The following is an 11,996-nucleotide window of genomic DNA, read 5'->3' on the forward strand; positions in this document are numbered from 1 at the left end:
ACAATTTCAGCTTGCCCACGGCCACGTCCTCGGCCTTTGCATGCACCATCACCATCATGTCCACTACCACGTCCCTTGCCACGCACCTTGCCCATTTTTAATGGAAGACAATATTTTCCACGTTCACGAGAAATGGCTGATTTTGGAACGCATTTATATGTGATAAATCTGACACACAATTTTAAATAGCAGGCCTGTAATTTGCTAATACTATCCTTCACAGACACCTAGTTTGAATAGCTTGACCGACACACTGCAACAGAATGAAAATGGAAGAGATGTCAGATTTTGGAACACTCTTATAGGTGTTATGTCTGACAGAGAACCACGGTTTTAAATAGCAGGCCTGTAATTTGCTAATACTATCCTTCACAGACACCTAGTTTGAATAGCTTGACCGACACAATGCAACAGAATGAAAATGGAAGAAATGTCTGATTTTGGAACACTCTTATAGCTGTTATGTCTGACAAAGAACCACGGTTTTAAATAGCTGGCCTTTAATTTTCTAATACTATCCTTCACAGCCACATTTTGTGAATAGCTTGACCGACACACTGCAACAGAATGAAAATGGAATAAATGTCTGATTTTGGAACACTCCTATAGGTGTTATGTCTGACAGAGAACCAAGGTTTTAAATAGCAGGCCTTTAATTTGCTAACACTATCCTTCACAGACACCTAGTGTGAAAAGCTTGACCGACACACTGCAACAGGAAAAGGAGGCCAATATTTTCCACGTTCACTTTAAATTTCTGTATTTTTATCGCTGAAATATGGAACAGATCTGGCTTTATTCTGCAGTGAGAAATAACCAGGATTAAGTGCAAAAAAATTTTTTCCCTGATATCTGGGGTTATGTCTACAAATAGCTGTAAGAACAGCAGCAGCAGACAGGACATTCAATGGACCCGCTTGAACTATATGCACTGCAGTCTGCCACATCCACTGCCTGCCTACCTAATTCCTGCTATCACCACTGAATATATGCAGCTGGATTTGTCCTCAGAAGGACTGTTAGTTCAGATGGATATATATATATATATATATATATATATATATATATATTGTGGAATACCTATACTTACAGGACGTTCAATGGACCCTCTTGTGCTGTATCATCCACTGCAGTCTGCCACATACACTGCCTAGCTGCCTAACTCCTGCTATCACCACTGAATATATGTAGCTGGATTAGTCCTCAGAAGTACTGTTAGTTCAGTTGTATATATTTATATGTTGTGGAATACCTATACTAACTATGAAGAAGCAAATATCTCCCTGATGCAGCAGCAGCTCTCCCTACTCTGCCTGATTCCGGGGTAGACTGACGAGCATGACGGCACCCGGTCTTATATACACCTGATGATGCTGTGCGGCCAGCCAATTAATGTAATGCCCACAACCAACATGGCTACGGCCTTACAGTGCATGGCAGGCAATCCCTGCATGTTCATTGGCTCTCTAAAGAGCGCCAAACATGCAGGGAGGGGACCCGAGTTAGTGCCCGAGCAACCCGGAAATACTCGCTGAGCTCGGCGAGCACAGTTATGCTGGGCGAGTACCGAGCAGTGGCGAGCACGTTCACTCATCACTAGCTGTTAGCCATAATAATCAACATTATCAGAAATAAACACTTGAAATAGATCACTCTGTTTGCAATGACTCTATATAATATGAGTTTCACTTTTGGTATTGAAGAACTGAAATAAATTAACTTTTTGACGATATTCTAATTTAGTGAGATGCACCTGTAGAAGGACATTATATAGCCTGGATGCCAAGAATATCTGTCTATCTATCTGCAAAAAAACTGACCAGAACCCCCCCCACACACACACACCCAGAACAGCAAGTGTGAACCAGTGCAAGCTTCTATGACTGCATAAGTTACAATCAAAAGAAGCGCTCTGTAAGCAGTAAGATGTTAGCAAACATAGAATATATGAAATTTGCGAGTTTTCAACCAAATATGGAGGCAGTAGTATACCACAATCTTATGCAGTCATAGCAGCTTGCGTCTGTTCATATTTGTTTTATTATGTTTGGAGGTGCTATTTTTTTTGTAGTATACTATTGGAGGTGATGACTGCCTCCTTTTCTGATGGTGAACCCCACCCATCAGCCAAAGCCTGTTTTTAATTAGTGCTAGATCGTACCTGCCCTCCAAATTTGTTGAGTTTTAGCACAGGAGAGGCATATTTGATAAATATTAGGTTAGGGTCCCAAGAGAGGTATGACTTGTCATGGCTGGTGGGCTCCCAGGAATTGGCCAATATGTGCTAAGCTATTTTTATAAATATATTCCATATAGCAAGTCCAGGTATAGCTTCTATCCATTCATTTACACATCTAACCATATATCCATATTATATGGTTCGCACTACATGCAGATTCAGTGACCATTGGTTTTTAGCTGCATTGTGGGTCCAACTAGAGTAAACCAAGATGCCTGAGAGACCAGGTCTGTGTTCTTATTTAGTTGTAAGTTTTTTTCCCCCACATGTGATAGAAAAGTTGAAATAACCCTCTCAGTGATTCCCCCCATCCAGGCTTTGATTGGTTTTGTTTTTTTGCTGAATAGTAATCATTGCTACAGATTAGGACTCAATATGAGGCTAAAATATAATTTTGATAGATTTTAAATATTTTTATTTATTCATTTGTTAATTTATTTCTTAGTAAATTCATTTATTAGTAAATTTGACTTATTATTTTGTAAATCTATTACTTTTTTATTTCATTTCTCTAGTCCATGCTAAGCAGTCGGGAAGATGGAGCACAGTTAATGGTGGATAGCAAATACCTCTTCCAAGTGACCTTCCCATTCAGCCCGTCTCCCCATGCACTGGAAACCATCCAGATTCCCAGCAGCCTGAAGCTTGGATTCCTTAAGAGGGTCTAGAATATAAAAGGCTGCACAAGCTCCAGGCCGAGGATATGTACAGCCCTCGCAGGAATTCATCTTGGATAAACTGCCTGCTGCACTATATTTAGATACCTTGTAATGTTGGGACTGTTTATCGTCATCTCATTGTTCCAAGGATGTAATAGTAAAGATGGAAGGTTCTTGAGAAAATACAGTTTCATTACAAATCACAAAGTACAGGAGAATATAGCACCAAGATTTTCTTACAATCTTCGATCCTTGGACAAAGAATCCCAATGTAATGAGTCAGAGCTGGTACTGTATGATGCACAGGGTCCAAACCCATCTACAGTCATGATGTTTCTGTCCGACTTGCAGACAAGACTTTTAAGTCTAAAAAAATCTATCAGTTGATTTCCAACGTATAGTACAATAATAGATGGAATAAGTAGAGGTAAATTTGATGCTTGATATCCTCAGACATGAAGAAAATAGAAAGTATTCTCTGCCGAGATTTAGCTCTTATTTCCTGTGCAAAAGCTCCCATTTACCTAAAAGCTGTCAGAATTCTTCTTCTGGACCTCTCTTATCTTCTTTTATGCTCACCATCTATCTGATGTGTACACTTGGCGTTTATAGCATAGAAAAGTGCGGACTGCCGCGCCTATCTGAGCTATAAAAGAACACAGAATGTTGGGTGTTGTAGTTGCTGCCTCTGTAACCCATTAGCTGTAGTAGGAGATCAGTGCTCGCTTCTGCTGAAAAGATACCAGCACTAAACCTGACATACACTTCACATAGCTGTCAGCTGAACCCTTTTCCTGACTGTTGGCCCATATTGTTCAGTAAATCAATTCCTTGCCCACCTTTCCCCCATACACCGGCACAGTTACCCCTCCAGCAGCAGCTTATCTCCCTTATCTCTCCTTACAAGAGGATTGGGAATGTTGTTTGCCGTCATGCCCAACCTTTCTTTTCCTCATATCAACCGTCAGGGATATTCAAAACACCCCAATATACATTAGATGATTTTCTGGTCCTGCCAAAATTGTGGGGTTCAGTGAATGTTACCTAATCTATATGAGAAATATTCCCAAGCAATTTTTGTTTCTATCTGGATTCTCATTGATTGCTAGGTATTTCTGTGCATTGTTTGGTATTGTGCCATTGTTTTTTTAGTTAGAGATTTTAACTGTTATTGTTGAAGTTTTATTTTTGGCATTTTATGTTTGGAATTTATTGTTGAATCGGTCGTTTATTGGATGACTTTATTACCGCAGGCACATTTCCTATGCATTTTCCTATATGTTCGTGAATCAGAAGTTGTCATCACATCAATATGTTTTTCATGTGGGTGCTAAAATACATTACATCTTCTATTCTTAGCAATGTCGTCCCTTGTTCTCCCCCGCAACAAAACACTGAGCTGGAAAAGGAAACAAGAACATTAATATGTCTGTATATTTCAACCATAATTCAGAACTGAATAATGTGAACGAGATCTAAGAATTAAAGGATATGGATTGGGATTTTTTTTTTACTTAAATTAATGTATTTTGGGCTAAAAATAGTTTTCAGGATTCATTAAAAATGTTGCTCTGTTCGGCTTTTAAGGCTGCTTGTTAAGGCTGGGGCTACACAGCAACTTTTGTCAAATCACGTCACACAGCCAGGTCACGTTCACAGTACCCCCAGTGCGACCCCATTAAACTTGTATTGCTTATGCCCGACATATGTAACTGTGTAGCCCCAGCCCAAATCAGCTGATAGAAGCGCAGTAAAAGCCATATAAAACAGTTACCAACTTTTGGTCAGAACAAGTTCACTGAAATATTCTCAATTAACTTATCCTGCAGCCTGTAATAGTGTATCAAAGAGGCTATAGAAGGCAAACAGTGCAGTTTTTTTTTTAATGAAACCCAATAACAACAATTATTTATAGCTCAAAATACATAAATTTAAGTAAAAAAAAATAATTTTCATATCCTTTAACCCCTTCACGATCTTTAACATATATTTACATCAAAGGTTGTGTCCCTGCCTTTGATGTTGCCTCAGACTCTGAGCCCACATCTCTCCCCGCACTTGATGGCTGATTTAATGGCCGGAAGCGTGTCACAAATTCCGCCCATCAGCGCCCCTGTCACATGACCACGAGGCGGAAAAGGTTTTCATGACAGCCGGGTGTCTGCAGAAGACCCCCGTGCCTGTCTTTGTGAATCTCCTGTGAATGCCGGCTTGTGGCAGGCGTTCATAGAAGATCGTCATTTCTGCTATACATAGTTTCAGCAGTTTCAGACAATCGCAGTTTCAAGTCTCCTAAGGGGACTATTAAATAAAGTGAAAAGTGAAAAAAAAGTTTTTTAAATATGAAAAAAAATAAGAAAACACAAAAGTTTAAATCACCCCCTTTTGCCTGATTGAAAAGAAAACAAAAAAATATATACATATGTGGTATCACTGCGTTCAGAAATGTCTGATCTATCAAAATATAAAAACAATTAATCTGATCGGTAAACGGCGTAACGAGATAGAAAATCAAAACTCCACTGCAATAATATCCAATAAGAGGCGATCAAAACATCATATCAACCCCAAAATAGTATCAATAAAAAAGTCAGCTCAGGGTTCAAAAAATAAATCCTCACCCAGCCTCAGATCCCAAAAAATGAAAACGCTGTGAGTCTCTGAAAATGGCGTTATAAGCGAAAAAAAATGTTCTTACAAATTATATCATTTTTTTTCCCACCATTTAAACAAAAACCTATACATGTTTGGTCTCTGCGTACTTGTAATGACCTGGAGAATCATATTGGCAGGTCAGTTTTAGCATATAGTGAGCATGGTAAATAAAAACCCGAAAACAATTGTGGAATTGCACTTTTTGTTCACGCTTTCCAGTGCATTATATGATAAAATGAATGGTCTCATTCAAAAGTACAACTCTTCCCACAAAAAAACAAGCCATCACATGGCCATATTGAAGGAATAATAAAAAGTTATGGCTCTAGGAAGAAGGGGAGGAAAACAACAAAAACAGAAAATCACAAGGTCATGAAGGGGTTAAAAATAGGAGTTACATATCTGTACATGAATAGAAGCATTTTATTTACCGCATGTTAGTGAGATGTAGAGCTCTGCCGTCTTATACATTCTTGTATATTTTTTCAGAGATTATTTCTTTATATCTTTTGTAGATAATGAAAATGAAAACCAATTGTATACAAATTGTCATATTTTTATAGTGGTATTTTATTTTGACATGAAGATTTTTGTTTGTTATGTATCTTTTACCATGCGCCTCAATATGAAGATCATTTAAAGAAGGAAAATGTCTAACAGGAGATCTAATCTTGGAGAGATAATACCTATGCTGCTGAATGGTGCCGTCCACTCGGGAAATGTCATTTCTTCTGCAGTCTGTTGGGAGCCAAATGGCTTAAGGCCAGTTTAGACGAGATGAGGATCGGCAATCACTCAATGAGCAGTTGGGTGATAGAATTGTTCCTGCCGATCTTCCTTATTAGCAGCACAGCGTCCTGTGTAAATGGGGGATGTTCTGTGGACAGCATTGTGCTGTTATACATCAGCTCACGGCGCTGATCAACTTGTATATACTGTAGAAGATTGGCACGTGATGAAATCAGCCCATGTAAACGAGCCTTTACTCTTCATGTATTCTTGTGTACATCGTGACTATAGAGCAGAAATGATGGACATCAGCTTGAGAGTAAACATCTATAAGGGGACTGCGCCATTATCTCTTGTACACATAATTCTCCAGCTTCTGACCGGAGAACGCCTTTTTAGGAATAGGTTCTGTTACACTTAAAAATGAAATTGTGTAAATGAAGAAAATCACATGAATGAAGAAACAGACGAATGTTTACAAATGAAAATCATTACATTAATAAAGACTATTCAGTAGTTTGCTCCCTTTTTTGTCATTTTATTTGCCACACATTGTCATTATTTATCCATCTTATGCAAGTGATTGATGTTAGTATTATTTCTTTTTAGAGCACATACACGATACAAATATAAAATTCGGTGGACAAACTAACAATGACAAACAGGTACAGAGGGGAGAGGGCCCTTACCTTGCGGGCTTACAATCTACATATATCCATAGATTCTGTCAGTTGCTTGATCTGTTTTCCATCAACATTGCGTGCAGCAGCCACCACAGCCTCCCAGACACTGTTCCGAGAGGTGTACTGTTTTCCCTCCCTGTAGATCTCACATTTTATGATGGACCACAGGTTCTCTATGGGGATCAGATCAGGTGAACAAGGGGGCCAGGTCATTATTTTTTCTTCTTTTAGACCTTTACTGGCCAGCCACGCTGTGGAGTAGTTGGATGCATGTGATGGAGCATTGTCCTGCATGAAAATCATGTTTTTCTTGAACGATACTGACTCCTTCCTGTACCACTGCTTGAAGAAGTTGTCTTCCAGAAACTGGCAGAAGGTCTGGGAGTTGAGCTTCACTCCATCCTCAACCCAAAAAGGTCCCACAAGTTCATCTTTGATGATACCAGCCCATACCAGTACCCCACCTCCACCTTGCTGGGGTCTGAGTCGGAGTGGAGCTCTCTGCCCTTTACTGATCCAGCCTCTGGCCCATCCATCTGGCCCATCAAGAGTCACTCTCATTTCATTAGTCCATAAAACCTTTGAAAAATCAGTCTTAAGATATTTCTTGGCCCATTCTTGACGTTTTATCTTATGTTTCTTGTTCAAAGGTGGTCGTTTTTCAGCCTTCCTTACCTTGGCCATGTCCCTGAGTATCACACACCATGTGGTTTTTGATACTCCAGTAACGTTGCAGCTCTGAAATATGGCAAAACTGGTGGCGAATGGCATCTTGGCAGCTTCACGCTTGATTTTCCTCAATTCATGGGCAGTTATTTTGCGCCTTTTTTAGCCAACACGCTTCTTGCGACCCTGTTGGCTATTTGCCATGAAATGCTTGATTGTTCAGTGATCACGCTTCAAAAGTTTGGAAATTTCAAGACTGCTGCATCACTCTGCAAGACATCTCACAATTTTGGACTTTTCAGAGCCCGTCAAATCTCTCTTCTGACCCATTTTGCCAAAGCAAAGGAAGTTTCCTAATAATTAAGCACACCTTATATAGGGTGTTGATGTCATTAGACAACACCCCTCCTCATTACACAGATGCACATCATCAGATTTACTTAATTGGTAGTTGGTCCTCAAGCCTATGCAGATTGGAGTAGGACAACATGTATAAAAAGTATCAAAGTGATCAAAATACTCATTTGCCTAACAATTCTGCACACAGTGTACTGTATGTTTTATATGTTAATTCACCTTTTGTAAAACTTCATGAATATATAAGAGAATTGCCTAGAATATAGCTATTATAAGCCAATGTTGGACAGTACAAAGTCACTAAAATTTTGCATCCTTCCCTAATATTTGCTTATGAATCTATGCCCCTTTTTTACACATGGTACAATGGAATGTAAAAGTTTGGGCACCCCTGGTCAAAATTGCTGTTATTTTGAACAGTTAAAGAAGTTGTCCACTACTTTTTGATTGTTGACACAGGTCAAAATCCACAATAGACTACCTCAAAAAGCGCAAGCTGAAGATTTTACAATGGCCCTCACAGTCCCCTCATCTTAATATCATTGAAAATCTATGGCTAGACCTCAAAATAGCAGTGCATGCAAGGCGATCCAGGAATCTCACAGAACTGGAAGAATTTCCCAAGGAAGAATGGATGAAAATCCCTCAAACAAGAATTGAAAGACTCTTGTCTGGCTACAAAAAGCGTTTACAAGCTGTGATCTTTTTAAAAGAGGGTGCTACTAGGTACTAACCATGTAGGATGCCCAAACTTTTGCATTGGCCCATTTTCCTTTTTTGTAATTTTTAAAATGTAAAAGATGAATATATGTATATACATATATATATACACTGCTCAAAAAAATAAAGGGAACACTCAAATAACACATCCTAGATCTGAATGAATGAAATATTCTCATTGAATACTTTGTTCTGTACAAAGTTGAACGTGCTGACAACAAAATCACACAAAAATCATCAATGGAAATCAAATTTATTAACCAATGGAGGCCTGGATTTGGAGTCACCCCCAATATTAAAGTGGAAAAGCAAACTACAGGCTGATCCAACTTTGATGTAATGTCCTTAAAACAAGTCAAAATGAGGCTCAGTATTGTGTGTGGCCTCCACGTGCCTGTATGACCTCCATACTCCTGATGAGGTTGTGGATGGTCACAACACGGTGACACGGTGGTTGGAACCAAAGATCTCAAATTTGGACTCATCAGACCAAAGCACAGATTTCCACTGGTCTAATGTCCATTCCTTGTGTTCTTTAGCCCAAACAAGTCTCTTCTGCTTGTTGCCTGTCCTTAGCAGTGGTTTCCTATCAGCTATTTTACCATTAAGGCCTGCTGCACAAAGTCTCCTCTTAACAGTTGTTGAAGAGATGTGTCTGCTGCTAGAACTCTGTGTGGCATTGACCTGGTCTCTAATCTGAGCTGCTGTTAACCTGCGATTTCCGAGGCTGGTGACTCGGACTGTCCTTCATTTCTTAAAGTAATGATGGCCACTCGTTTTTCTTTACTTAGCTGCTTTTTTCTTGCTACAATACACATTCTAACAGTCTATTCAGTAGGACTATCAGCTGTGTATCCAACTGACTTCTGCACAACACAACTGATGATCCCAGCCCCATTTATAAGGCAAGAAATCCCTCTTATTAAACCTGACAGGGCACACCTGTGAAGTGAAAACCATTTCCAGTGACTACCTCTTGAAGCTCATCAAGAGAATGCCAAGAGTGTGCAAAGCAGTCATCAAAGCAAAAGGTGGCTACTTTGAAGAACCAAGAATATAAGACATATTTTCAGTTATTTCACACTTTTTTGTTAAGTATATAATTCCACATGTGTTAATTCATAGTTTTGATGCCTTCAGTGTGAATGTACAATTTTCATAGTCATGAAAATACAGAAAAATCTTTAAATGAGAAGGTGTGTCCAAACTTTTGGTCTGTACTGTATATATATATACACACATATATATACACACATATATATACATATATATATTATGTATGTATGTGTATATCTATATATATATGTGTATATATATATATATATATATATATATATATATATATATATATATATATATATAGCCTAAAATACAAAGGAAATGTGTCATCTTTAATTTTAGGTCTTTTAGAGATCATTTCATCTTCAACTTGTTTAACTATTCACAATAACAGTAATGTTGACCAGTGGTGCCCTAACGTTTACATGCCACTGTATATATTATAAATTAATGCATGTTTGATACATGTACTATTTATATTCTGGGGTTTTCTATGTACATTTAGGGTATATTTGGTGATATTTCCAAATTCATCATACATTTTGAATGTAAATAGTTGATAGTTCAATGTTGAAGCTTTTGTTAAGGCAGGAGTCTAGAATTCCCTAGAGGGGCAGGAACATCTATGAGCGGTGTACTTGTATATGCAGTGACGGATTAGTGCCAAGGGCCCGCCAGTATCATTTACTCTGCTAACCCACAGTTCAGCTACATGCAAATATTACATTATCCTCATTCACAAATGTTTCTATATAATAATAATCTTAGCTAGATAGTTTATAAAATGAATGATGTGACGACGCTTCTCTGCATTTAGTGAATAAACTGTATTGTGCCAATTACTGCTTGAATAGGAGGATCCTGCACAGGGGCACACACAGGATCACTTGTTGTTGTTGCCAAGTAGGCCAGTCAGAGCCTATGTAAAAGTTATAAAACCACTGTTTATCCATTATATTATGCAACATCTGAATTGATGACATTTTCAGATCGTCTCCTACGGTAGGAGGCCATTTTGAGAACACTTCTAAATTATCAATCATTAGCAATTGTAGAAATACAGCCAAGAAGTGTTTATTGGCTTCTAGTAATAATCTTTCTTGGAGACTCTGTTCTTTAATAGCTTGCTAAGTAGATTAGCTGCAGGGTAAGGGCCGTCATCCTGTTCCTATTTGCAGTAAGCTCCTGTCTGCTTTGTTCTACAGTTGATCTTCAGCGCAGTGAGTATTACAATGTATCTATATTTCTAGGAATGCTTCTATTTGTGCACAGTTCGTAGGGAACTTGGTTCTGCCATATTGCTAGTAAGGTGTAATGCCCTGAGAATGCCCAACAAAAGAGTATGATAAAGCAAAGTTATCATGTAGACATTTAGCATGAACTCTGATTATATAATGTTCTTTCCCTCCAGTTTCTACTCCTGAAGAGATGTGTAATAATACTGCTGTAATATGCCCTCTTCAAGCTATCAGCCGCTGGTATGTGAGACATTTGTAGTGGTCTCAGAGAAACTGGGAACCCGGTGTAGATCATCAGAGAAACTGGGAACCTGGTGTAGCTCATCAGAGAAACTGGGAACCCAGTGTAGCTCATCAGAGAGACAGGGAACCCGGTGTAGCTCATCAGAGAAACTGGGAACCCGGTGTAGCTCATCAGAGAAACTGGGAACCCGGTGTAGCTCATCAGAGAAACTGGGAACCCGGTGTAGCTCATCAGAGAAACTGGGAACCCGGTGTAGCTCATCAGAGAAACTGGGAGCCCACTGTAGCTCATCAGAGAAACTGGGAACCCGGTGTAGCTCATCAGAGAAACTGGGAACCCGGTGTAGCTCATCAGAGAAACTGGGAACCCGGTGTAGCTCATCAGAGAAACTGGGAACCCGGTGTAGCTCATCAGAGAAACTGGGAACCCGGTGTAGCTCATCAGAGAAACTGGGAACCCGGTGTAGCTCATCAGAGAAACTGGGAACCCGGTGTAGCTCATCAGAGAAACTGGGAACCCGGTGTAGCTCATCAGAGAAACTGGGAACCCGGTGTAGCACATCAGATACCACATACTGTGATTTGTAGGTTCTAATATTTCATACAATATCAACCCTTGTCCTATTTAGAAAGAATGCCTTTTTTGGTTTCTCCTAAACTTTAACCCCTTAAGCCCCGCGGGTGGTTTGCACGTTAATGACCGGGCCAATTTTTACAATTCTGACCACTGTCACTTTATGAGGTAATT

General features: G+C 39.2%; 1 protein-coding gene across 3 annotated transcripts in view; it reads left to right on the forward strand.

The window, feature by feature from the left end:
- Positions 1-6,802, forward strand: part of MYO5C (myosin VC) — a 205,272-nt gene extending 198,470 nt beyond the window's left edge. For all 3 annotated transcript variants that reach the window (XM_073653029.1, XM_073653031.1, XM_073653030.1), the window contains one exon: positions 2,755-6,802. In XM_073653029.1, the coding sequence (XP_073509130.1) occupies positions 2,755-2,907 (153 nt within the window). In that variant the 3' untranslated portion in view covers positions 2,908-6,802. The remainder of the gene's footprint in view (positions 1-2,754) is intronic.
- The last annotated feature ends 5,194 nt before the right edge of the window (positions 6,803-11,996 follow it).

This window comes from Phyllobates terribilis, unplaced genomic scaffold, assembly GCF_046119375.1.
Source record: "Phyllobates terribilis strain yellow unplaced genomic scaffold, ASM4611937v1 Scaffold_11__3_contigs__length_659146591, whole genome shotgun sequence".
Lineage (NCBI taxonomy): Eukaryota > Metazoa > Chordata > Amphibia > Anura > Dendrobatidae > Phyllobates > Phyllobates terribilis.